This window comes from Ochlerotatus camptorhynchus, unplaced genomic scaffold (genome assembly GCF_037179485.1).
Source record: "Ochlerotatus camptorhynchus isolate MF236.1 unplaced genomic scaffold, CSIRO-AGI_Acam_v1.1 ptg000177l, whole genome shotgun sequence".
Classification (NCBI taxonomy): Eukaryota; Metazoa; Arthropoda; class Insecta; order Diptera; family Culicidae; genus Ochlerotatus; species Ochlerotatus camptorhynchus.
In genome coordinates, this window is record NW_027040667.1 from 2,937,812 (window position 1) to 2,965,273 (window position 27,462).

The 27,462-nt window shown below is 36.2% G+C and overlaps 1 protein-coding gene across 1 annotated transcript; it reads left to right on the plus strand.

Annotated features, from left to right (window-relative positions):
- Positions 1 to 137: 137 nt before the first annotated feature.
- Positions 138 to 27,156, plus strand: LOC135701862 (uncharacterized). The gene is made up of 3 exons (XM_065222801.1): positions 138 to 1,241; positions 1,521 to 3,758; positions 27,016 to 27,156. Exons 1-3 carry the CDS (start codon positions 138 to 140, stop codon positions 27,154 to 27,156), a joined length of 3,483 nt encoding a protein of 1,160 aa, XP_065078873.1.
- Positions 27,157 to 27,462: the final 306 nt, after the last annotated feature.

Genomic DNA, 27,462 nt, shown 5'->3' on the forward strand with positions numbered 1-27,462 from the left:
AGTTTCGGCTGAACATTGTAGTAGTGTTAGTGAGCCTAGTGAGGCTCAAGAAACACGTCCGAACAAGTTTCGGCTGAACATTGTAGTAGTGTTAGTGAGCCTAGTTAGGCTGAAGAAAAAAGTGCAAACGATCAAAAATGACCGAATTAAAGACGCTTGTGCACCTTCGGGGCCAAGCAAAAGCCAAAGTGACCAGAATTCGGAAAAGAATCGAAGAATTGGCTGAACTCGGCGTCGTGCAGCTGACCCTAGCACAGCTGAAGGTGTATTCCCGAAATTTGGAGGCACATTTTCAAGAATATCTTAGACTACATCATCAAATCACCGGCCTGTTGCCACCGGAGAAGATAGATGACAACGACGCTACGTACTTGCAATTTGAATCCCTCCACATTGAAACCTCTGCGTTGGTGGAAAGTCTAATTCAAGATTCGATCCCGAATACCGCACCTCCTGTGGTAGTGCCCGTGTCCCAATCCTTGAGTAGTCAGCCACCGCAAATAATCGTTCAGCAACAGCCACTTCCGGTTCCCATCCCTTCCTTCGATGGAAAACCGGAAAATTGGCCAAGGTTCCAGCAAGTGTTTTCGGATGTCATGTCAAGGTCCAAGGACTCCAACGCTGTTAAGTTACACCACCTTGAAAGAGCACTAGCGGGTGGTTCCGCTGTCAAACTTATCGACCCAAAGACGCTTAGTGATGGAGATTTCGTCCACGCCTGGGAGTTACTGCTTGACGTTTACGATGATGAAAGAAAGGCAGTTGACTCTCATATCTACGGCTTATTGAGTCTCAAGCAGATGAGCAAGGAATGTTCCAAGCAGCTGAGGGAGCTTTTGAACGAGGTAACCCGCCACGTGGAAGGATTAAGGCTGTTGGAGCAGAACTTGGAAGGAGTTTCCGAAAGGTTCGTTATTGGCGTCCTATCCGGTGCACTGGATCCGGAAACGAGAAAGCAGTGGGAAGTGACCATTCCCCATAAGGAGATTCCAACGTATGATGATACCATCAAGTTTTTGAAGGAGCGATGTTCATTGTTGGAACGTTGCGAAGTTAGCCAACCGAAGTCATCGAAGGAGTCAAACCTGAAACCGTACTCAAAACCCCAATCGGCAAAGTCATTCGCTATGGCTACATCCGTAGCTAATAGTGAAGTGAAATGTGATGTCTGTAGTGCAAATCATCCCAATTTTAAGTGCGACAGGTTTGTTTCTTTGACGGTACCCCAGCGGAGAGTTAAGGTAAGAGAACTTAACCTTTGTTTCAATTGTTTGCGGAAGGGGCACCTTGCTTCAAAATGCCCTTCAGGAAAATCTTGCCAGGAGTGTCAATGTAGACACAACACTCTACTTCATGAGCCCAAGAATCCAAAGCCCGTTGATAGTTCAAGGCCCATTGATAACCCTAACCCCATAGTTGAAGGTCTGAATCCCCAGCCTGAAATAAACCAAGTTGTCTCAAGTTCCCAAGTTATTCCTCTTATTGAAAGTGTTTCATCGTTGTCCAACTCAATTCATAAGGTTCCTTTGTCGGATGGCACGCTTTTGCTAACGGCCATGGTTGATGTTCTTGACAGCCGTGGAAATTCGCATCCCTGCCGTGCATTCCTCGATTGTGGTTCCCAACCACATTTAGTTTCCCGTTCCTTGATTGAGTGTTTGGAAATCGACGAAGTTCCCACCCATGTTGAAGTCGTCGGAGCAACTGGTAAACGATCAGTGTTGGACAAGAAAGTAAAGCTTTCGTTTCGTTCTCGTTGTATGGATTATGAAGCCCAGATTGAATGTTTGGTCACCAATGTGGTGACTGGCCCTATTCCTAGTAGAAAATTGGATGTTCGTTCTTGGAGTATTCCCCCAGGTTTAGCACTTGCCGATCCTTCCTTCCACATCCCCGGACAAGTTGATCTCTTGATCGGAATTAAACTCTTCTTCCACTTGATGCTACCCGGACAGTTAGTGTTGGGTAATGATTTTCCAATTCTTAAGGAAACCCGTCTGGGATGGGTTGTTGCTGGTGGTACTGAGGATATTGATCAGAATCAGCATTGCTATGCAGCCACACTACGTCCGCTATCAGAATGTATGGAAAGATTTTGGTCTGTCGAGTCCATTGAGGATGCGGATGCCGTATCTGAGGAGGAGCAAGATTGTGAGCAGCTTTTCAGTTCCACTTCTGTTCGAAACCCTGATGGTACCTACACTGTCCACCTTCCGTTGAAGGAATCTGTAAGTGATCTAAGTAATAACCGATCGTTGGCCCTAAAGCGTTTCTTCATTTTGGAGCATCGATTCAGCAAGAATGCCGATTTGAAGAATGCTTACGTTGATTTCATCAACGAGTATAAATCGTTGTCCCATTGTAAGGAAGTTTCCGAGGTAGATGACGTCCCTGGGAAGTTGGTTCACTATTTACCTCACCATGCGGTCTTGAAGCCAAGTAGTTCCACCACCCGTTTAAGAGTTGTCTTCGATGCTTCGGCTCGAACAACTGGTCCATCTCTTAATGATGTTCTGATGATTGGTCCGACAGTTCAGCCTGACATTTTTTCACTAAACCTGCGGTTCCGTACACACCGTTTTGCATTAAAGGTTGATGTTTCAAAAATGTTTAGGCGAATCAAGATAGCTGAGGATCATTCTCCCCTTCAGAGGATTTATTGGAGGGAAAACCCTGATGACCCACTTCAGATCCTAGAGTTGACAACCGTTACTTATGGAACAGCCAGTGCCCCATTCTTGGCCACACGAACATTGTTGCAGTTAGCCCGTGATGAATCTCACCATTTTCCAATAGCTTCCAAGGTTTTAGAAGAGGATGTTTATATGGATGACGTGGTATCAGGAGCTGATACCATCGAGCAGGCAATTGATCTTCGTTTGGAGTTGACAAACTTGTTGAACTCTGGAGGCTTCCCTGTTCATAAATGGTGTGCAAGTGACCCAGCCATACTCGATACAGTGCCTGAAGAAGACCGAGAAAGGTTCTTAGAGTTTGAGGATTCAGATGTCAACAAGGTTATCAAAACCTTGGGTCTATTATGGGATCCAGATGAGGATATTTTCCGTTTCCATTGCGAATTGAAGTTACAGTCGTCGCCTATCTCAACCAAGCGAGTTGTCCTCTCTGAGATTGCTCGAATATTTGATCCTTTGGGTCTTATTGCTCCGGTGATTGTTTTGGCAAAGGAAATCATGCAGTGTTTGTGGAAAGATGGTTTGGGTTGGGATGACTCATTGGAAGGTGAAGTTCTGCAATCTTGGCTTACGTTTAGAGATTCGTTGAAGTATATTGATATGGTCAAGATTCCCCGCTACGTGGGATTGACGGACGTTAAATTCGTCGAAATACATGGGTTCGCTGACGCTTCCAACCGTGCTTACGGAGCAGCTGTTTATTTGAGAGTTGTTTCTGATACCGATGTAAAAACTTTGTTGCTATGCAGTAAATCAAGAATTGCTCCCTTGAAACCTTTGACGATCCCTAGAATGGAATTATGTGCCGCCTTATTGTTGTCAAAATTGGTTCCCAAATGCATCTCGTCGTTAAAAATGGACATAAATCGCGTGTATTTGTGGTCCGACAGTCGTATTGTACTCGCCTGGTTGAAAAAGTCTTCCAGCCAGCTTGAAGTCTTCGTCCGCAACCGTGTAACGGAAATCAATACTGCAACCGTCGATTATTCCTGGCATTACGTTCGTTCTATCGAAAACCCAGCCGACATTGTGTCCCGAGGACAGCTGCCACAGTATCTTGCAGTAAATGATTTGTGGTGGTGTGGGCCATCATTTCTGAAAATGCGTCAGTGTGAATTCGCAACTCCGGATCTACTCCCAGAATCTGATTTACCCGATTTCTGTCCGAGCATGCCAGTAGTCTCTGCTACCATTGTTCTGCAAGATGTTCCGTTTCTTGAAGCTTTCGGCTCATTTCGAAAATTGCAAAGAGTGATTGGCTATGTATTACGCTTTGCGAACAATTGCAGATCAAACCGTGCAAACCGTGTGTCTTCCGTTCATTTGACTGTTCCCGAATTGCGAAGGTCGATGGTTGTTGTGATTGGGTTAGTTCAACGTCTTGAGATGCCGGACGAAAAAGGCCTTATTTCGTCAGGAAAGCCTAGTCGTCGTTTTGCGATGCTGGATCCTATTATTGTGGACGGTTTAATAAGAGTTGGTGGTAGGTTGGATAACTCCCGTTTGCCGTATGAAGCTCGTCATCAAATTTTGCTTCCAAATAAGAGCATAGTTAGTGAACTTCTCATTCGTGATATGCATTTGGAAAATCTTCACCTAGGACCATCTGGATTAATGTCGCTTCTACGTCAGAAATTTTGGTTAATCAACGCTAAGTCTACCATTCGTAAGGTATTGAGAAAATGTGTGACATGTTTCCGTTCTCGCCCTCGTTTTCTACAGCCTTTGATGGGTAGTTTGCCCGAAGCACGTGTTGTTCCTTCCACTCCATTCTCTCACACCGGCGTAGATTTTGCTGGACCGATATTCATAAAGGTCGGTCTACGAAAAACCGTTCGAACAAAAGCCTATATTTGTATTTTCATTTGCCTTGCTACCAAAGCAATTCATTTGGAATTAGTTTCCGACTTGTCGTCAGTAGCTTTTATAGCTGCATTACAGCGTTTTGTCAGCCGTCGGGGACTAGTGGAAGAAATCAATTCCGACAATGGCACAAATTTTGCTGGTGCTAAATCCGATCTTCACGAACTTTTTTTGATGTTCCAGGATGATCAAGCGAAAGGAAAAATCAATGAGTTCTGTTGTGCCCGCGAAATTGTTTGGAAATTCATTCCACCTCGGTCACCCAATTTTGGAGGATTGTGGGAGGCTGGGGTGAAGAGTACAAAAACCCATTTGCGTAAAATTCTGACCAATGCCTCTCTCAATTTCGAAGAATTCTACACTGTTCTCACGCAGATAGAAGCAGTACTCAATTCACGTCCACTTTTCGCTAACTCGTTAGACGCCCATGAACCATCTGCCATAACACCCGGCCACTTTCTTATTGGTCGAGAATTGGTTGCTATTCCTGAACCTACTCTTGAGGGAATCCCTGTAAACCGTTTGACCCGTTGGAAATACTTACAGTCACTTCGAGAACATTTTTGGAAACGTTGGTCATCCGAATATCTCAATACGCTACAAGCTCGCACCAAATGGAAGAAGGGTTCTTGTAACGTTGTCCCTGGTCTTATTGTCCTTCTTAAAGAAGATAACTTACCTCCACAGTCATGGAAATTGGGCAGGATTTTGAAGGTTTATCCTGGCAAGGATTCAGTAGTTAGAGTAGTAGACGTGCAAACATCTGCTGGGGTATACCGTCGTCCAGTTTCTAAAGTCGCACCACTTCCCATTGAAGAGAACAATCAAGCTCTAGCATACACAGACCCACATAACATGCCGGCGGGAGAATGTTCGGTTCCGAACGTTTAATCTATGTATTAATTTTCCCTACACTCCTCTACATAACGATTTGCACTGTTGTGAAGCGAAGCAGACTCCTCCCAGTATCGTCAATTCCACGCAAGAACGAGAAGTCAACTTTACACAGCGGTACGAATGCAGAGAATAAAAATGTATAAAAGCAAACCATTTCGCGCGAAGCGCATCACTATTATTGTAACTGCCGAACGAGAAACATCAAATAAATTAATATTCAACCATCACCAAACGAGCATAATTTTATCCTCATGTCCATTGCCACTGGAGCACACGATCGCTGCTGTTGATAATCGCTGCCATACAGTCCACATTCTAGCCGTTGCACCTGGAGCCAACAAGAAGGCCAATAGTGTCCCGTCCGATCGATCCGATTCACAACTGGACCCCACCCGTGGTAATCTAGTGTGAACACCGGTTCGACTTCCCTATCGGACACCCTATTGCCTTTATCCCCGACGCTGTAGGTTGTGAATTTGTTGTTTTGCCAAGTTGGATCGTCCTAGTTAATTTTCGCCCCGGATCCGTTTACATGTGCACCGCACAAATTTTTTCCACAACAAAAGTAAACCGGGGAAATCACTCTATCTCTAACCCCAACCGTCAGATTGGCCTGAAATTTTTTCTACAAGTAGATGTCATTACCAACTGCCTTCTATAAAAATTTCAGCTTGATAAGTTGTGCCGTTAATTTAAAAAAATAGTGATAAGTTTATTAAACAAAAAAAGTATAATTATTCCACAACAAACGTAAAACGGGGAAATCACTCTATCTCAAACAACAAACATCAGATTGGCCTGAAATTTTTTCTACAAGTAGAGGTCACTACCAACTGCCTTCTGTGAAAATTTCAGCTTGATTTGTTGTGCCGTTAATAAAAAAAAAAATCGTAATAGATTTATTACACAACAGTAAAACAGGCAAATCGCTCTATCTCTAACCCCAACCTTCAGATTGGCCTGAAATTTTTTCTACAAGTAGAAATTATTGCAAACTCAACCATTATGGAGTAGTCACTACAAAGTGCAAAAAAAAAAAAAAAAAAAAAAAAAAAAGTTCGGATTCCCTAACACAGACATCAGATTTCAGGTGCTAAGACTCATTGCCGTGTCTCATGGGGAAACTTTGAGCCAGGCTTCCCCTTTTTAATGAGGTAGTTTTTACGCCGATTTTTTTTCGATTCTAAACCCAATCACCCCGTTTGCAAGCAGGTTGAACGTTACTAAGAACAACCAACAATCCGAGATGGGTTTTAATGTCCTATATGAAGACTGCTTTTCTTTTGTTAAAAATCTTCAATTAATTTTTTCCACAACAAAAGTAAACCGGGGAAATCACTCTATCTCTAACCCCAACCGTCAGATTGGCCTGAAATTTTTTCTACAAGTAGATGTCATTACCAACTGCCTTCTATAAAAATTTCAGCTTGATAAGTTGTGCCGTTAATTTTTAAAAAATAGTGATAAGTTTATTAAACAAAAAAAGTTTAATTATTCCACAACAAACGTAAAACGGGGAAATCACTCTATCTCAAACAACAAACATCAGATTGGCCTGAAATTTTTTCTACAAGTAGAAGTCATTACCAACTGCCTTCTGTGAAAATTTCAGCTTGATGAGATGTGCCGTTAATTTAAAAAAAATAGTGATAGGTTTATTACACAAAAAAGTATAATTATTCCACAACAAACGTAAAACGGGGAAATCACTCTATCTCAAACAACAAACATCAGATTGGCCTGAAATTTTTTCTACAAGTAGAAGTCATTACCAACTGCCTGCTGTGAAAATTTCAGCTTGATGAGTTGTGCCGTTAGTTTTTAAAAAATAGTGATAGGTTTATTACACAAAAAAGTATAATTATTCCACAACAAACGTAAAACGGGGAAATCACTCTATCTCTAACCCCAACCGTCAGATTGGCCTGAAATTTTTTCTACAAGTAGATGTCATTACCAACTGCCTTCTATAAAAATTTCAGCTTGATAAGTTGTGCCGTTAATTTTTAAAAAATAGTGATAGGTTTATTACACCAAAAAGTATAATTATTCCACAACAAACGTAAAACGGGGAAATCACTCTATCTCAAACAACAAACATCAGATTGGCCTGAAATTTTTTCTACAAGTAGAAGTCATTACCAACTGCCTTCTGTGAAAATTTCAGCTTGATGAGTTGTGCCGTTAATTTTAAAGAAATAGTGATAGGTTTATTACACAAAAAAGTATAATTATTCCACAACAAACGTAAAACGGGAAAATCACTCTATCTCAAACAACAAACATCAGATTGGCCTGAAATTTTTTCTACAAGTAGAAGTCATTACCAACTGCCTTCTGTGAAAATTTCAGCTTGATGAGTTGTGCCGTTAATTTTTAAGAAAAAGTGATAGGTTTATTACACAAAAAAGTATAATTATTCCACAACAAACGTAAAACGGGGAAATCACTCTATCTCAAACAACAAAGATCAGATTGGCCTGAAATTTTTTCTACAAGTAGAAGTCATTACCATCTGCCTTCAGAGAAAATTTCAGCTTGATGAGTTGTGCCGTTAATTTAAAAAAAAAATAGTGATCGGTTTATTACACAAAAAAGTATAATTATTCCACAACAAACGTAAAACGGGGAAATCACTCTATCTCAAACAACAAACATCAGATTGGCCTGAAATTTTTTCTACAAGTAGAGGTCACTACCAACTGCCTTCTGTGAAAATTTCAGCTTGATTTGTTGTGCCGTTAATAAAAAAAAAATCGTAATAGATTTATTACACAACAGTAAAACAGGCAAATCACTCTATCTCTAACCCCAACCTTCAGATTGGCCTGAAATTTTTTCTACAAGTAGAAATTATTGCAAACTCAACCATTATGGAGTAGTCACTACAAAGCGCAAAAAAAAAAAAAAAAAAAGTTCGGATTCCCTAACACAGACATCAGATTTCAGGTGCTAAGACTCATTGCCGTGTCTCATGGGGAAACTTTGAGCCAGGCTTCCCCTTTTTAATAAGGTAGTTTCTACGCCGATTTTTTTTTTCGATTCTAAACCCAATCACCCCGTTTGCAAGCAGGTTGAACGTTACTAAGAACAACCAACAATCCGAGATGGGTTTTAATGTCCTATATGAAGACTGCTTTTCTTTTGTTAAAAATCTTCAATTAATTTTTTCCACAACAAAAGTAAACCGGGGAAATCACTCTATCTCTAACCCCAACCGTCAGATTGGCCTGAAATTTTTTCTACAAGTAGATGTCATTACCAACTGCCTTCTATAAAAATTTCAGCTTGATAAGTTGTGCCGTTAATTTAAAAAAAATAGTGATAAGTTTATTAAACAAAAAAAGTATAATTATTCCACAACAAACGTAAAACGGGGAAATCACTCTATCTCAAACAACAAACATCAGATTGGCTTGAAATTTTTTCTACAAGTAGAGGTCACTACCAACTGCCTTCTGTGAAAATTTCAGCTTGATTTGTTGTGCCGTTAATAAAAAAAAAATCGTAATAGATTTATTACACAACAGTAAAACAGGCAAATCGCTCTATCTCTAACCCCAACCTTCAGATTGGCCTGAAATTTTTTCTACAAGTAGAAATTATTTCAAACTCAACCATTATGGAGTAGTCACTACAAAGCGCAAAAAAAAAAAAAAAAAAAAAAAAAGTTCGGATTCCCTAACACAGACATCAGATTTCAGGTGCTAAGACTCATTGCCGTGTCTCATGGGGAAACTTTGAGCCAGGCTTCCCCTTTTTAATAAGGTAGTTTCTACGCCGATTTTTTTTCGATTCTAAACCCAATCACCCCGTTTGCAAGCAGGTTGAACGTTACTAAGAACAACCAACAATCCGAGATGGGTTTTAATGTCCTATATGAAGACTGCTTTTCTTTTGTTAAAAATCTTCAATTAATTTTTTCCACAACAAAAGTAAACCGGGGAAATCACTCTATCTCTAACCCCAACCGTCAGATTGGCCTGAAATTTTTTCTACAAGTAGATGTCATTACCAACTGCCTTCTATAAAAATTTCAGCTTGATAAGTTGTGCCGTTAATTTAAAAAAATAGTGATAAGTTTATTAAACAAAAAAAGTATAATTATTCCACAACAAACGTAAAACGGGGAAATCACTCTATCTCAAACAACAAACATCAGATTGGCCTGAAATTTTTTCTACAAGTAGAGGTCACTACCAACTGCCTTCTGTGAAAATTTCAGCTTGATTTGTTGTGCCGTTAATTTTTAAAAAATAGTGATAAGTTTATTAAACAAAAAAAGTTTAATTATTCCACAACAAACGTAAAACGGGGAAATCACTCTATCTCAAACAACAAACATCAGATTGGCCTGAAATTTTTTCTACAAGTAGATGTCATTACCAACTGCCTTCTACAAATATTTCAGCTTGATAAGTTGTGCCGTTAATTTTTAAAAAATAGTGATCGGTTTATTACACAAAAAAGTATAATTATTCCACAACAAACGTAAAACGGGGAAATCACTCTATCTCAAACAACAAACATCAGATTGGCCTGAAATTTTTTCTACAAGTAGAAGTCATTACCAACTGCCTGCTGTGAAAATTTCAGCTTGATGAGTTGTGCCGTTAGTTTTTAAAAAATAGTGATAGGTTTATTACACAAAAAAGTATAATTATTCCACAACAAACGTAAAACGGGGAAATCACTCTATCTCAAACAACAAACATCAGATTGGCCTGAAATTTTTTCTACAAGTAGAGGTCACTACCAACTGCCTTCTGTGAAAATTTCAGCTTGATTTGTTGTGCCGTTAATAAAAAAAAAATCGTAATAGATTTATTACACAACAGTAAAACAGGCAAATCGCTCTATCTCTAACCCCAACCTTCAGATTGGCCTGAAATTTTTTCTACAAGTAGAAATTATTGCAAACTCAACCATTATGGAGTAGTCACTACAAAGCGCAAAAAAAAAAAAAAAAAAAAAAAAAAAAAGTTCGGATTCCCTAACACAGACATCAGATTTCAGGTGCTAAGACTCATTGCCGTGTCTCATGGGGAAACTTTGAGCCAGGCTTCCCCTTTTTAATAAGGTAGTTTCTACGCCGATTTTTTTTTCGATTCTAAACCCAATCACCCCGTTTGCAAGCAGGTTGAACGTTACTAAGAACAACCAACAATCCGAGATGGGTTTTAATGTCCTATATGAAGACTGCTTTTCTTTTGTTAAAAATCTTCAATTAATTTTTTCCACAACAAAAGTAAACCGGGGAAATCACTCTATCTCTAACCCCAACCGTCAGATTGGCCTGAAATTTTTTCTACAAGTAGATGTCATTACCAACTGCCTTCTATAAAAATTTCAGCTTGATAAGTTGTGCCGTTAATTTTTAAAAAATAGTGATAAGTTTATTAAACAAAAAAAGTTTAATTATTCCACAACAAACGTAAAACGGGGAAATCACTCTATCTCAAACAACAAACATCAGATTGGCCTGAAATTTTTTCTACAAGTAGAAGTCATTACCAACTGCCTTCTGTGAAAATTTCAGCTTGATGAGATGTGCCGTTAATTTAAAAAAAATAGTGATAGGTTTATTACACAAAAAAGTATAATTATTCCACAACAAACGTAAAACGGGGAAATCACTCTATCTCAAACAACAAACATCAGATTGGCCTGAAATTTTTTCTACAAGTAGAAGTCATTACCAACTGCCTGCTGTGAAAATTTCAGCTTGATGAGTTGTGCCGTTAGTTTTTAAAAAATAGTGATAGGTTTATTACACAAAAAAGTATAATTATTCCACAACAAACGTAAAACGGGGAAATCACTCTATCTCAAACAACAAACATCAGATTGGCCTGAAATTTTTTCTACAAGTAGAAGTCATTACCAACTGCCTGCTGTGAAAATTTCAGCTTGATGAGTTGTGCCGTTAATTTTTAAGAAATAGTTATAGGTTTATTACACAAAAAAGTATAATTATTCCACCACAAACGTAAACCGGGGAAATCACTCTATCTCTAACCCCAACCGTCAGATTGGCCTGAAATTTTTTCTACAAGTAGATGTCATTACCAACTGCCTTCTATAAAAATTTCAGCTTGATAAGTTGTGCCGTTAATTTTTAAAAAATAGTGATAGGTTTATTACACCAAAAAGTATAATTATTCCACAACAAACGTAAAACGGGGAAATCACTCTATCTCAAACAACAAACATCAGATTGGCCTGAAATTTTTTCTACAAGTAGAAGTCATTACCAACTGCCTTCTGTGAAAATTTCAGCTTGATGAGTTGTGCCGTTAATTTTAAAGAAATAGTGATAGGTTTATTACACAAAAAAGTATAATTATTCCACAACAAACGTAAAACGGGAAAATCACTCTATCTCAAACAACAAACATCAGATTGGCCTGAAATTTTTTCTACAAGTAGAAGTCATTACCATCTGCCTTCAGAGAAAATTTCAGCTTGATGAGTTGTGCCGTTAATTTAAAAAAAAAAATAGTGATCGGTTTATTACACAAAAAAGTATAATTATTCCACAACAAACGTAAAACGGGGAAATCACTCTATCTCAAACAACAAACATCAGATTGGCCTGAAATTTTTTCTACAAGTAGAAGTCATTACCATCTGCCTTCAGAGAAAATTTCAGCTTGATGAGTTGCGCCGTTAATTTAAAAAAATAGTGATCGGTTTATTACAAAAAAAAGTATAATTATTCCACAACAAACGTAAAACGGGGAAATCACTCTATCTCAAACAACAAACATCAGATTGGCCTGAAATTTTTTCTACAAGTAGAAGTCATTACCAACTGCCTTCTGTGAAAATTTCAGCTTGATAAGTTGTGCCGTTAATTTTTAAAAAATAGTGATAAGTTTATTAAACCAAAAAAGTTTAATTATTCCACAACAAACGTAAAACGGGGAAATCACTCTATCTCAAACAACAAACATCAGATTGGCCTGAAATTTTTTCTACAAGTAGAAGTCATTACCAACTGCCTTCTGTGAAAATTTCAGCTTGATGAGATGTGCCGTTAATTTAAAAAAAAATAGTGATAGGTTTATTACACAAAAAAGTATAATTATTCCACAACAAACGTAAAACGGGGAAATCACTCTATCTCAAACAACAAACATCAGATTGGCCTGAAATTTTTTCTACAAGTAGAAGTCATTACCATCTGCCTTCAGAGAAAATTTCAGCTTGATGAGTTGTGCCGTTAATTTTTAAAAAATAGTGATAGGTTTATTAAACAAAAAAGTATAATTATTCCACAACAAACGTAAAACGGGGAAATCACTCTATCTCAAACAACAAACATCAGATTGGCCTGAAATTTTTTCTACAAGTAGAAGTCATTACCAACTGCCTTCTGTGAAAATTTCAGCTTGATGAGTTGTGCCGTTAATTTTTAAGAAATAGTGATAGGTTTATTACACAAAAAAGTATAATTATTCCACAACAAACGTAAACCGGGGAAATCACTCTATCTCTAACCCCAACCGTCAGATTGGCCTGAAATTTTTTCTACAAGTAGATGTCATTACCAACTGCCTTCTATAAAAATTTCAGCTTGATAAGTTGTGCCGTTAATTTTTAAAAAATAGTGATAGGTTTATTACACCAAAAAGTATAATTATTCCACAACAAACGTAAAACGGGGAAATCACTCTATCTCAAACAACAAACATCAGATTGGCCTGAAATTTTTTCTACAAGTAGAAGTCATTACCAACTGCCTTCTGTGAAAATTTCAGCTTGATGAGTTGTGCCGTTAATTTTTAAGAAAAAGTGATAGGTTTATTACACAAAAAAGTATAATTATTCCACAACAAACGTAAAACGGGGAAATCACTCTATCTCAAACAACAAACATCAGATTGGCCTGAAATTTTTTCTACAAGTAGAAGTCATTACCATCTGCCTTCAGAGAAAATTTCAGCTTGATGAGTTGTGCCGTTAATTTAAAAAAAATAGTGATCGGTTTATTACACAAAAAAGTATAATTATTCCACAACAAACGTAAAACGGGGAAATAACTCTATCTCAAACAACAAACATCAGATTGGCCTGAAATTTTTTCTACAAGTAGATGTCACTACCAACTGCCTTCTGTGAAAATTTCAGCTTGATTTGTTGTGCCGTTAATAAAAAAAAAAATCGTAATAGATTTATTACACAACAGTAAAACAGGCAAATCGCTCTATCTCTAACCCCAACCTTCAGATTGGCCTGAAATTTTTTCTACAAGTAGAAATTATTGCAAACTCAACCATTATGGAGTAGTCACTACAAAGCGCAAAAAAAAAAAAAAAAAAAAGTTCGGATTCCCTAACACAGACATCAGATTTCAGGTGCTAAGACTCATTGCCGTGTCTCATGGGGAAACTTTGAGCCAGGCTTCCCCTTTTTAATAAGGTAGTTTCTACGCCGATTTTTTTTTCGATTCTAAACCCAATCACCCCGTTTGCAAGCAGGTTGAACGTTACTAAGAACAACCAACAATCCGAGATGGGTTTTAATGTCCTATATGAAGACTGCTTTTCTTTTGTTAAAAATCTTCAATTAATTTTTTCCACAACAAAAGTAAACCGGGGAAATCACTCTATCTCTAACCCCAACCGTCAGATTGGCCTGAAATTTTTTCTACAAGTAGATGTCATTACCAACTGCCTTCTATAAAAATTTCAGCTTGATAAGTTGTGCCGTTAATTTAAAAAAAATAGTGATAAGTTTATTAAACAAAAAAAGTATAATTATTCCACAACAAACGTAAAACGGGGAAATCACTCTATCTCAAACAACAAACATCAGATTGGCCTGAAATTTTTTCTACAAGTAGAGGTCACTACCAACTGCCTTCTGTGAAAATTTCAGCTTGATTTGTTGTGCCGTTAATAAAAAAAAAATCGTAATAGATTTATTACACAACAGTAAAACAGGCAAATCGCTCTATCTCTAACCCCAACCTTCAGATTGGCCTGAAATTTTTTCTACAAGTAGAAATTATTGCAAACTCAACCATTATGGAGTAGTCACTACAAAGCGCAAAAAAAAAAAAAAAAAAAAAAAAAGTTCTGATTCCCTAACACAGACATCAGATTTCAGGTGCTAAGACTCATTGCCGTGTCTCATGGGGAAACTTTGAGCCAGGCTTCCCCTTTTTAATAAGGTAGTTTCTACGCCGATTTTTTTTTCGATTCTAAACCCAATCACCCCGTTTGCAAGCAGGTTGAACGTTACTAAGAACAACCAACAATCCGAGATGGGTTTTAATGTCCTATATGAAGACTGCTTTTCTTTTGTTAAAAATCTTCAATTAATTTTTTCCACAACAAAAGTAAACCGGGGAAATCACTCTATCTCTAACCCCAACCGTCAGATTGGCCTGAAATTTTTTCTACAAGTAGATGTCATTACCAACTGCCTTCTATAAAAATTTCAGCTTGATAAGTTGTGCCGTTAATTTAAAAAAAATAGTGATAAGTTTATTAAACAAAAAAAGTATAATTATTCCACAACAAACGTAAAACGGGGAAATCACTCTATCTCAAACAACAAACATCAGATTGGCCTGAAATTTTTTCTACAAGTAGAGGTCACTACCAACTGCCTTCTGTGAAAATTTCAGCTTGATTTGTTGTGCCGTTAATAAAAAAAAAATCGTAATAGATTTATTACACAACAGTAAAACAGGCAAATCGCTCTATCTCTAACCCCAACCTTCAGATTGGCTTGAAATTTTTTCTACAAGTAGAAATTATTGCAAACTCAACCATTATGGAGTAGTCACTACAAAGCGCAAAAAAAAAAAAAAAAAAAAAAGTTCGGATTCCCTAACACAGACATCAGATTTCAGGTGCTAAGACTCATTGCCGTGTCTCATGGGGAAACTTTGAGCCAGGCTTCCCCTTTTTAATAAGGTAGTTTCTACGCCGATTTTTTTTTTCGATTCTAAACCCAATCACCCCGTTTGCAAGCAGGTTGAACGTTACTAAGAACAACCAACAATCCGAGATGGGTTTTAATGTCCTATATGAAGACTGCTTTTCTTTTGTTAAAAATCTTCAATTAATTTTTTCCACAACAAAAGTAAACCGGGGAAATCACTCTATCTCTAACCCCAACCGTCAGATTGGCCTGAAATTTTTTCTACAAGTAGATGTCATTACCAACTGCCTTCTATAAAAATTTCAGCTTGATAAGTTGTGCCGTTAATTTAAAAAAATAGTGATAAGTTTATTAAACAAAAAAAGTATAATTATTCCACAACAAACGTAAAACGGGGAAATCACTCTATCTCAAACAACAAACATCAGATTGGCCTGAAATTTTTTCTACAAGTAGAGGTCACTACCAACTGCCTTCTGTGAAAATTTCAGCTTGATTTGTTGTGCCGTTAATAAAAAAAAAATCGTAATAGATTTATTACACAACAGTAAAACAGGCAAATCGCTCTATCTCTAACCCCAACCTTCAGATTGGCCTGAAATTTTTTCTACAAGTAAAAATTATTGCAAACTCAACCATTATGGAGTAGTCACTACAAAGCGCAAAAAAAAAAAAAAAAAAAAAGTTCGGATTCCCTAACACAGACATCAGATTTCAGGTGCTAAGACTCATTGCCGTGTCTCATGGGGAAACTTTGAGCCAGGCTTCCCCTTTTTAATAAGGTAGTTTCTACGCCGATTTTTTTTTCGATTCTAAACCCAATCACCCCGTTTGCAAGCAGGTTGAACGTTACTAAGAACAACCAACAATCCGAGATGGGTTTTAATGTCCTATATGAAGACTGCTTTTCTTTTGTTAAAAATCTTCAATTAATTTTTTCCACAACAAAAGTAAACCGGGGAAATCACTCTATCTCTAACCCCAACCGTCAGATTGGCCTGAAATTTTTTCTACAAGTAGATGTCATTACCAACTGCCTTCTATAAAAATTTCAGCTTGATAAGTTGTGCCGTTAATTTAAAAAAAATAGTGATAAGTTTATTAAACAAAAAAAGTATAATTATTCCACAACAAACGTAAAACGGGGAAATCACTCTATCTCAAACAACAAACATCAGATTGGCCTGAAATTTTTTCTACAAGTAGAGGTCACTACCAACTGCCTTCTGTGAAAATTTCAGCTTGATTTGTTGTGCCGTTAATAAAAAAAAATCGTAATAGATTTATTACACAACAGTAAAACAGGCAAATCGCTCTATCTCTAACCCCAACCTTCAGATTGGCCTGAAATTTTTTCTACAAGTAGAAATTATTGCAAACTCAACCATTATGGAGTAGTCACTACAAAGCGCAAAAAAAAAAAAAAAAAAAAAAAAAAAAGTTCGGATTCCCTAACACAGACATCAGATTTCAGGTGCTAAGACTCATTGCCGTGTCTCATGGGGAAACTTTGAGCCAGGCTTCCCCTTTTTAATAAGGTAGTTTCTACGCCGATTTTTTTTTCGATTCTAAACCCAATCACCCCGTTTGCAAGCAGGTTGAACGTTACTAAGAACAACCAACAATCCGAGATGGGTTTTAATGTCCTATATGAAGACTGCTTTTCTTTTGTTAAAAATCTTCAATTAATTTTTTCCACAACAAAAGTAAACCGGGGAAATCACTCTATCTCTAACCCCAACCGTCAGATTGGCCTGAAATTTTTTCTACAAGTAGATGTCATTACCAACTGCCTTCTATAAAAATTTCAGCTTGATAAGTTGTGCCGTTAATTTTTAAAAAATAGTGATAAGTTTATTAAACAAAAAAAGTTTAATTATTCCACAACAAACGTAAAACGGGGAAATCACTCTATCTCAAACAACAAACATCAGATTGGCCTGAAATTTTTTCTACAAGTAGAAGTCATTACCAACTGCCTTCTGTGAAAATTTCAGCTTGATGAGATGTGCCGTTAATTTAAAAAAAATAGTGATAGGTTTATTACACAAAAAAGTATAATTATTCCACAACAAACGTAAAACGGGGAAATCACTCTATCTCAAACAACAAACATCAGATTGGCCTGAAATTTTTTCTACAAGTAGAAGTCATTACCAACTGCCTGCTGTGAAAATTTCAGCTTGATGAGTTGTGCCGTTAGTTTTTAAAAAATAGTGATAGGTTTATTACACAAAAAAGTATAATTATTCCACAACAAACGTAAAACGGGGAAATCACTCTATATCAAACAACAAACATCAGATTGGCCTGAAATTTTTTCTACAAGTAGAAGTCATTACCATCTGCCTTCAGAGAAAATTTCAGCTTGATGAGTTGTGCCGTTAATTTTTAAAAAATAGTGATAGGTTTATTACACAAAAAAGTATAATTATTCCACAACAAACGTAAAACGGGGAAATCACTCTATCTCAAACAACAAACATCAGATTGGCCTGAAATTTTTTCTACAAGTAGAAGTCATTACCAACTGCCTGCTGTGAAAATTTCAGCTTGATGAGTTGTGCCGTTAATTTTTAAGAAATAGTTATAGGTTTATTACACAAAAAAGTATAATTATTCCACAACAAACGTAAACCGGGGAAATCACTCTATCTCTAACCCCAACCGTCAGATTGGCCTGAAATTTTTTCTACAAGTAGATGTCATTACCAACTGCCTTCTATAAAAATTTCAGCTTGATAAGTTGTGCCGTTAATTTTTAAAAAATAGTGATAGGTTTATTACACCAAAAAGTATAATTATTCCACAACAAACGTAAAACGGGGAAATCACTCTATCTCAAACAACAAACATCAGATTGGCCTGAAATTTTTTCTACAAGTAGAAGTCATTACCAACTGCCTTCTGTGAAAATTTCAGCTTGATGAGTTGTGCCGTTAATTTTAAAGAAATAGTGATAGGTTTATTACACAAAAAAGTATAATTATTCCACAACAAACGTAAAACGGGAAAATCACTCTATCTCAAACAACAAACATCAGATTGGCCTGAAATTTTTTCTACAAGTAGAAGTCATTACCAACTGCCTTCTGTGAAAATTTCAGCTTGATGAGTTGTGCCGTTAATTTTTAAGAAAAAGTGATAGGTTTATTACACAAAAAAGTATAATTATTCCACAACAAACGTAAAACGGGGAAATCACTCTATCTCAAACAACAAACATCAGATTGGCCTGAAATTTTTTCTACAAGTAGAAGTCATTACCATCTGCCTTCAGAGAAAATTTCAGCTTGATGAGTTGTGCCGTTAATTTTAAAAAAAATAGTGATCGGTTTATTACACAAAAAAGTATAATTATTCCACAACAAACGTAAAACGGGGAAATCACTCTATCTCAAACAACAAACATCAGATTGGCCTGAAATTTTTTCTACAAGTAGAGGTCACTACCAACTGCCTTCTGTGAAAATTTCAGCTTGATTTGTTGTGCCGTTAATAAAAAAAAAATCGTAATAGATTTATTACACAACAGTAAAACAGGCAAATCGCTCTATCTCTAACCCCAACCTTCAGATTGGCCTGAAATTTTTTCTACAAGTAGAAATTATTGCAAACTCAACCATTATGGAGTAGTCACTACAAAGCGCAAAAAAAAAAAAAAAAAAAAAAAGTTCGGATTCCCTAACACAGACATCAGATTTCAGGTGCTAAGACTCATTGCCGTGTCTCATGGGGAAACTTTGAGCCAGGCTTCCCCTTTTTAATAAGGTAGTTTCTACGCCGATTTTTTTTTCGATTCTAAACCCAATCACCCCGTTTGCAAGCAGGTTGAACGTTACTAAGAACAACCAACAATCCGAGATGGGTTTTAATGTCCTATATGAAGACTGCTTTTCTTTTGTTAAAAATCTTCAATTAATTTTTTCCACAACAAAAGTAAACCGGGGAAATCACTCTATCTCTAACCCCAACCGTCAGATTGGCCTGAAATTTTTTCTACAAGTAGATGTCATTACCAACTGCCTTCTATAAAAATTTCAGCTTGATAAGTTGTGCCGTTAATTTAAAAAAAATAGTGATAAGTTTATTAAACAAAAAAAGTATAATTATTCCACAACAAACGTAAAACGGGGAAATCACTCTATCTCTAACCCCAACCGTCAGATTGGCCTGAAATTTTTTCTACAAGTAGATGTCATTACCAACTGCCTTCTATAAAAATTTCAGCTTGATAAGTTGTGCCGTTAATTTTTAAAAAATAGTGATAGGTTTATTACACCAAAAAGTATAATTATTCCACAACAAACGTAAAACGGGGAAATCACTCTATCTCAAACAACAAACATCAGATTGGCCTGAAATTTTTTCTACAAGTAGAAGTCATTACCAACTGCCTTCTGTGAAAATTTCAGCTTGATGAGTTGTGCCGTTAATTTTAAAGAAATAGTGATAGGTTTATTACACAAAAAAGTATAATTATTCCACAACAAACGTAAAACGGGAAAATCACTCTATCTCAAACAACAAACATCAGATTGGCCTGAAAATTTTTCTACAAGTAGAAGTCATTACCAACTGCCTTCTGTGAAAATTTCAGCTTGATGAGTTGTGCCGTTAATTTTTAAGAAAAAGTGATAGGTTTATTACACAAAAAAGTATAATTATTCCACAACAAACGTAAAACGGGGAAATCACTCTATCTCAAACAACAAACATCAGATTGGCCTGAAATTTTTTCTACAAGTAGAAGTCATTACCATCTGCCTTCAGAGAAAATTTCAGCTTGATGAGTTGTGCCGTTAATTTAAAAAAAAAATAGTGATCGGTTTATTACACAAAAAAGTATAATTATTCCACAACAAACGTAAAACGGGGAAATCACTCTATCTCAAACAACAAACATCAGATTGGCCTGAAATTTTTTCTACAAGTAGAGGTCACTACCAACTGCCTTCTGTGAAAATTTCAGCTTGATTTGTTGTGCCGTTAATAAAAAAAAAATCGTAATAGATTTATTACACAACAGTAAAACAGGCAAATCGCTCTATCTCTAACCCCAACCTTCAGATTGGCCTGAAATTTTTTCTACAAGTAGAAATTATTGCAAACTCAACCATTATGGAGTAGTCACTACAAAGCGCAAAAAAAAAAAAAAAAAAAAGTTCGGATTCCCTAACACAGACATCAGATTTCAGGTGCTAAGACTCATTGCCGTGTCTCATGGGGAAACTTTGAGCCAGGCTTCCCCTTTTTAATAAGGTAGTTTCTACGCCGATTTTTTTTTCGATTCTAAACCCAATCACCCCGTTTGCAAGCAGGTTGAACGTTACTAAGAACAACCAACAATCCGAGATGGGTTTTAATGTCCTATATGAAGACTGCTTTTCTTTTGTTAAAAATCTTCAATTAATTTTTTCCACAACAAAAGTAAACCGGGGAAATCACTCTATCTCTAACCCCAACCGTCAGATTGGCCTGAAATTTTTTCTACAAGTAGATGTCATTACCAACTGCCTTCTATAAAAATTTCAGCTTGATAAGTTGTGCCGTTAATTTTTAAAAAATAGTGATAAGTTTATTAAACAAAAAAAGTTTAATTATTCCACAACAAACGTAAAACGGGGAAATCACTCTATCTCAAACAACAAACATCAGATTGACCTGAAATTTTTTCTACAAGTAGAAGTCATTACCAACTGCCTTCTGTGAAAATTTCAGCTTGATGAGTTGTGCCGTTAATTTAAAAAAAATAGTGATAGGTTTATTACACAAAAAAGTATAATTATTCCACAACAAACGTAAAACGGGGAAATCACTCTATCTCAAACAACAAACATCAGATTGGCCTGAAATTTTTTCTACAAGTAGAAGTCATTACCAACTGCCTGCTGTGAAAATTTCAGCTTGATGAGTTGTGCTGTTAGTTTTTAAAAAATAGTGATAGGTTTATTACACAAAAAAGTATAATTATTCCACAACAAACGTAAAACGGGGAAATCACTCTATCTCAAACAACAAACATCAGATTGGCCTGAAATTTTTTCTACAAGTAGAAGTCATTACCAACTGCCTGCTGTGAAAATTTCAGCTTGATGAGTTGTGCCGTTAATTTTTAAGAAATAGTGATAGGTTTATTACACAAAAAAGTATAATTATTCCACAACAAACGTAAAACGGGGAAATCACTCTATCTCAAACAACAAACATCAGATTGGCCTGAAATTTTTTCTACAAGTAGATGTCATTACCAACTGCCTTCTATAAAAATTTCAGCTTGATAAGTTGTGCCGTTAATTTTTAAGAAAAAGTGATAGGTTTATTACACAAAAAAGTATAATTATTCCACAACAAACGTAAAACGGGGAAATCACTCTATCTCAAACAACAAACATCAGATTGGCCTGAAATTTTTTCTACAAGTAGAAGTCATTACCAACTGCCTTCTGTGAAAATTTCAGCTTGATGAGTTGTGCCGTTAATTTTTAAGAAAAAGTGATAGGTTTATTACACAAAAAAGTATAATTATTCCACAACAAACGTAAAACGGGGAAATCACTCTATCTCAAACAACAAACATCAGATTGGCCTGAAATTTTTTCTACAAGTAGAAGTCATTACCATCTGCCTTCAGAGAAAATTTCAGCTTGATGAGTTGTGCCGTTAATTTTAAAAAAAATAGTGATCGGTTTATTACACAAAAAAGTATAATTATTCCACAACAAACGTAAACCGGGGAAATCACTCTATCTCTAACCCCAACCGTCAGATTGTCCTGAAATTTTTTCTACAAGTAGATGTCATTACCAACTGCCTTCTATAAAAATTTCAGCTTGATAAGTTGTGCCGTTAATTTTTAAAAAATAGTGATAGGTTTATTACACCAAAAAGTATAATTATTCCACAACAAACGTAAAACGGGGAAATCACTCTATCTCAAACAACAAACATCAGATTGGCCTGAAATTTTTTCTACAAGTAGAAGTCATTACCAACTGCCTTCTGTGAAAATTTCAGCTTGATGAGTTGTGCCGTTAATTTTAAAGAAATAGTGATAGGTTTATTACACAAAAAAGTATAATTATTCCACAACAAACGTAAAACGGGAAAATCACTCTATCTCAAACAACAAACATCAGATTGGCCTGAAATTTTTTCTACAAGTAGAAGTCATTACCAACTGCCTTCTGTGAAAATTCCAGCTTGATGAGTTGTGCCGTTAATTTTTAAGAAAAAGTGATAGGTTTATTACACAAAAAAGTATAATTATTCCACAACAAACGTAAAACGGGGAAATCACTCTATCTCAAACAACAAACATCAGATTGGCCTGAAATTTTTTCTACAAGTAGAAGTCATTACCATCTGCCTTCAGAGAAAATTTCAGCTTGATGAGTTGTGCCGTTAATTTAAAAAAAAATAGTGATCGGTTTATTACACAAAAAAGTATAATTATTCCACAACAAACGTAAAACGGGGAAATCACTCTATCTCAAACAACAAACATCAGATTGGCCTGAAATTTTTTCTACAAGTAGAGGTCACTACCAACTGCCTTCTGTGAAAATTTCAGCTTGATTTGTTGTGCCGTTAATAAAAAAAAAATCGTAATAGATTTATTACACAACAGTAAAACAGGCAAATCGCTCTATCTCTAACCCCAACCTTCAGATTGGCCTGAAATTTTTTCTACAAGTAGAAATTATTGCAAACTCAACCATTATGGAGTAGTCACTACAAAGCGCAAAAAAAAAAAAAAAAAAAAAAGTTCGGATTCCCTAACACAGACATCAGATTTCAGGTGCTAAGACTCATTGCCGTGTCTTATGGGGAAACTTTGAGCCAGGCTTCCCCTTTTTAATAAGGTAGTTTCTACGCCGATTTTTTTTTCGATTCTAAACCCAATCACCCCGTTTGCAAGCAGGTTGAACGTTACTAAGAACAACCAACAATCCGAGATGGGTTTTAATGTCCTATATGAAGACTGCTTTTCTTTTGTTAAAAATCTTCAATTAATTTTTTCCACAACAAAAGTAAACCGGGGAAATCACTCTATCTCTAACCCCAACCGTCAGATTGGCCTGAAATTTTTTCTACAAGTAGATGTCATTACCAACTGCCTTCTATAAAAATTTCAGCTTGATAAGTTGTGCCGTTCATTTAAAAAAAATAGTGATAAGTTTATTAAACAAAAAAAGTATAATTATTCCACAACAAACGTAAAACGGGGAAATCACTCTATCTCAAACAACAAACATCAGATTGGCCTGAAATTTTTTCTACAAGTAGAAGTCATTACCAACTGCCTTCAGAGAAAATTTCAGCTTGATGAGTTGCGCCGTTAATTTAAAAAAAATAGTGATCGGTTTATTACAAAAAAAAGTATAATTATTCCACAACAAACGTAAAACGGGGAAATCACTCTATCTCAAACAACAAACATCAGATTGGCCTGAAATTTTTTCTACAAGTAGAAGTCATTACCAACTGCCTTCTGTGAAAATTTCAGCTTGATGAGATGTGCCGTTAATTTAAAAAAAATAGTGATAGGTTTATTACACAAAAAAGTATAATTATTCCACAACAAACGTAAAACGGGGAAATCACTCTATCTCAAACAACAAACATCAGATTGGCCTGAAATTTTTTCTACAAGTAGATGTCATTACCAACTGCCGTCTATAAAAATTTCAGCTTGATAAGTTGTGCCGTTAATTTTTAAAAAATAGTGATAAGTTTATTAAACAAAAAAAGTTTAATTATTCCACAACAAACGTAAAACGGGGAAATCACTCTATCTCAAACAACAAACATCAGATTGGCCTGAAAATTTTTCTACAAGTAGAAGTCATTACCAACTGCCTTCTGTGAAAATTTCAGCTTGATGAGTTGTGCCGTTAATTTTAAAGAAATAGTGATAGGTTTATTACACAAAAAAGTATAATTATTCCACAACAAACGTAAAACGGGAAAATCACTCTATCTCAAACAACAAACATCAGATTGGCCTGAAAATTTTTCTACAAGTAGAAGTCATTACCAACTGCCTTCTGTGAAAATTTCAGCTTGATGAGTTGTGCCGTTAATTTTTAAGAAAAAGTGATAGGTTTATTACACAAAAAAGTATAATTATTCCACAACAAACGTAAAACGGGAAAATCACTCTATCTCAAACAACAAACATCAGATTGGCCTGAAATTTTTTCTACAAGTAGAAGTCATTACCAACTGCCTTCTATAAAAATTTCAGCTTGATAAGTTGTGCCGTTCATTTAAAAAAAAATAGTGATAAGTTTATTAAACAAAAAAAGTATAATTATTCCACAACAAACGTAAAACGGGGAAATCACTCTATCTCAAACAACAAACATCAGATTGGCCTGAAATTTTTTCTACAAGTAGAAGTCATTACCATCTGCCTTCAGAGAAAATTTCAGCTTGATGAGTTGCGCCGTTAATTTAAAAAAAATAGTGATAGGTTTATTACACAAAAAAGTATAATTATTCCACAACAAACGTAAAACGGGGAAATCACTCTATCTCAAACAACAAACATCAGATTGGCCTGAAATTTTTTCTACAAGTAGAAGTCATTACCAACTGCCTTCTGTGAAAATTTCAGCTTGATGAGATGTGCCGTTAATTTAAAAAAAATAGTGATAGGTTTATTACACAAAAAAGTATAATTATTCCACAACAAACGTAAAACGGGGAAATCACTCTATCTCAAACAACAAACATCAGATTGGCCTGAAATTTTTTCTACAAGTAGATGTCATTACCAACTGCCTTCTATAAAAATTTCAGCTTGATAAGTTGTGCCGTTAATTTTTAAAAAATAGTGATAAGTTTATTAAACAAAAAAAGTTTAATTATTCCACAACAAACGTAAAACGGGGAAATCACTCTATCTCAAACAACAAACATCAGATTGGCCTGAAATTTTTTCTACAAGTAGAAGTCATTACCAACTGCCTTCTGTGAAAATTTCAGCTTGATGAGATGTGCCGTTAATTTAAAAAAAATAGTGATAGGTTTATTACACAAAAAAGTATAATTATTCCACAACAAACGTAAAACGGGGAAATCACTCTATCTCAAACAACAAACATCAGATTGGCCTGAAATTTTTTCTACAAGTAGAAGTCATTACCAACTGCCTGCTGTGAAAATTTCAGCTTGATGAGTTGTGCCGTTAGTTTTTAAAAAATAGTGATAGGTTTATTACACAAAAAAGTATAATTATTCCACAACAAACGTAAAACGGGGAAATCACTCTATCTCAAACAACAAACATCAGATTGGCCTGAAATTTTTTCTACAAGTAGAAGTCATTACCATCTGCCTTCAGAGAAAATTTCAGCTTGATGAGTTGTGCCGTTAATTTTTAAAAAATAGTGATAGGTTTATTACACAAAAAAGTATAATTATTCCACAACAAACGTAAAACGGGGAAATCACTCTATCTCAAACAACAAACATCAGATTGGCCTGAAATTTTTTCTACAAGTAGAAGTCATTACCAACTGCCTTCTGTGAAAATTTCAGCTTGATGAGTTGTGCCGTTAATTTTAATGAAATAGTGATAGGTTTATTACACAAAAAAGTATAATTATTCCACAACAAACGTAAACCGGGGAAATCACTCTATCTCTAACCCCAACCGTCAGATTGGCCTGAAATTTTTTCTACAAGTAGATGTCATTACCAACTGCCTTCTATAAAAATTTCAGCTTGATAAGTTGTGCCGTTAATTTTTAAAAAATAGTGATAGGTTTATTACACCAAAAAGTATAATTATTCCACAACAAACGTAAAACGGGGAAATCACTCTATCTCAAACAACAAACATCAGATTGGCCTGAAATTTTTTCTACAAGTAGATGTCACTACCAACTGCCTTCTGTGAAAATTTCAGCTTGATTTGTTGTGCCGTTAATAAAAAAAAAAATCGTAATAGATTTATTACACAACAGTAAAACAGGCAAATCACTCTATCTCTAACCCCAACCTTCAGATTGGCCTGAAATTTTTTCTACAAGTAGAAATTATTGCAAACTCAACCATTATGGAGTAGTCACTACAAAGCGCAAAAAAAAAAAAAAAAAAAAAAGTTCGGATTCCCTAACACAGACATCAGATTTCAGGTACTAAGACTCATTGCCGTGTCTCATGGGGAAACTTTGAGCCAGGCTTCCCCTTTTTAATAAGGTAGTTTCTACGCCGATTTTTTTTTCGATTCTAAACCCAATCACCCCGTTTGCAAGCAGGTTGAACGTTACTAAGAACAACCAACAATCCGAGATGGGTTTTAATGTCCTATATGAAGACTGCTTTTCTTTTGTTAAAAATCTTCAATTAATTTTGTTCGGTTCCGAACGTTTAATCTATGTATTAATTTTCCCTACACTCCTCTACATAACGATTTGCACTGTTGTGAAGCGAAGCAGACTCCTCCCAGTATCGTCAATTCCACGCAAGAACGAGAAGTCAACTTTACACAGCGGTACGAATGCAGAGAATAAAAATGTATAAAAGCAAACCATTTCGCGCGAAGCGCATCACTATTATTGTAACTGCCGAACGAGAAACATCAAATAAATTAATATTCAACCATCACCAAACGAGCATAATTTTATCCTCATGTCCATTGCCACTGGAGCACACGATCGCTGCTGTTGATAATCGCTGCCATACAGTCCACATTCTAGCCGTTGCACCTGGAGCCAACAAGAAGGCCAATAGTGTCCCGTCCGATCGATCCGATTCACAACTGGACCCCACCCGTGGTAATCTAGTGTGAACACCGGTTCGACTTCCCTATCGGACACCCTATTGCCTTTATCCCCGACGCTGTAGGTTGGGAATTTGTTGTTTTGCCAAGTTGGATCGTCCTAGTTAATTTTCGCCCCGGATCCGTTTACATGTGCACCGCACATAGTTTGGTCCATCGACCCGGATAGCAGCATCGGTGTGTTTGCCCGTGTGTGGATGGATAGATGAGGAAGAGTTTTGTGGCTCTGGTGAAACTTTTTGTGCTAAACCACGTCCGAACATGTATCGGTTGGACAGTTTGTGTGCCTAGTGAGGCTGAAGAAACACGTCCGAA

Bases quoted from the DNA above. Each gene is read 5' to 3' on its own strand.
- LOC135701862 (XM_065222801.1), top strand. From the start codon at position 138: ATGACCGAATTAAAGACGCTTGTGCACCTTCGGGGCCAAGCAAAAGCC. The intron at 1,242-1,520 runs GTAAGAGAACTT...TCAATTCATAAG, and splicing joins TACCCCAGCGGAGAGTTAAG to GTTCCTTTGTCGGATGGCAC. The intron at 3,759-27,015 runs GTAAATGATTTG...TTGCCACTGGAG, and splicing joins AGCTGCCACAGTATCTTGCA to CACACGATCGCTGCTGTTGA.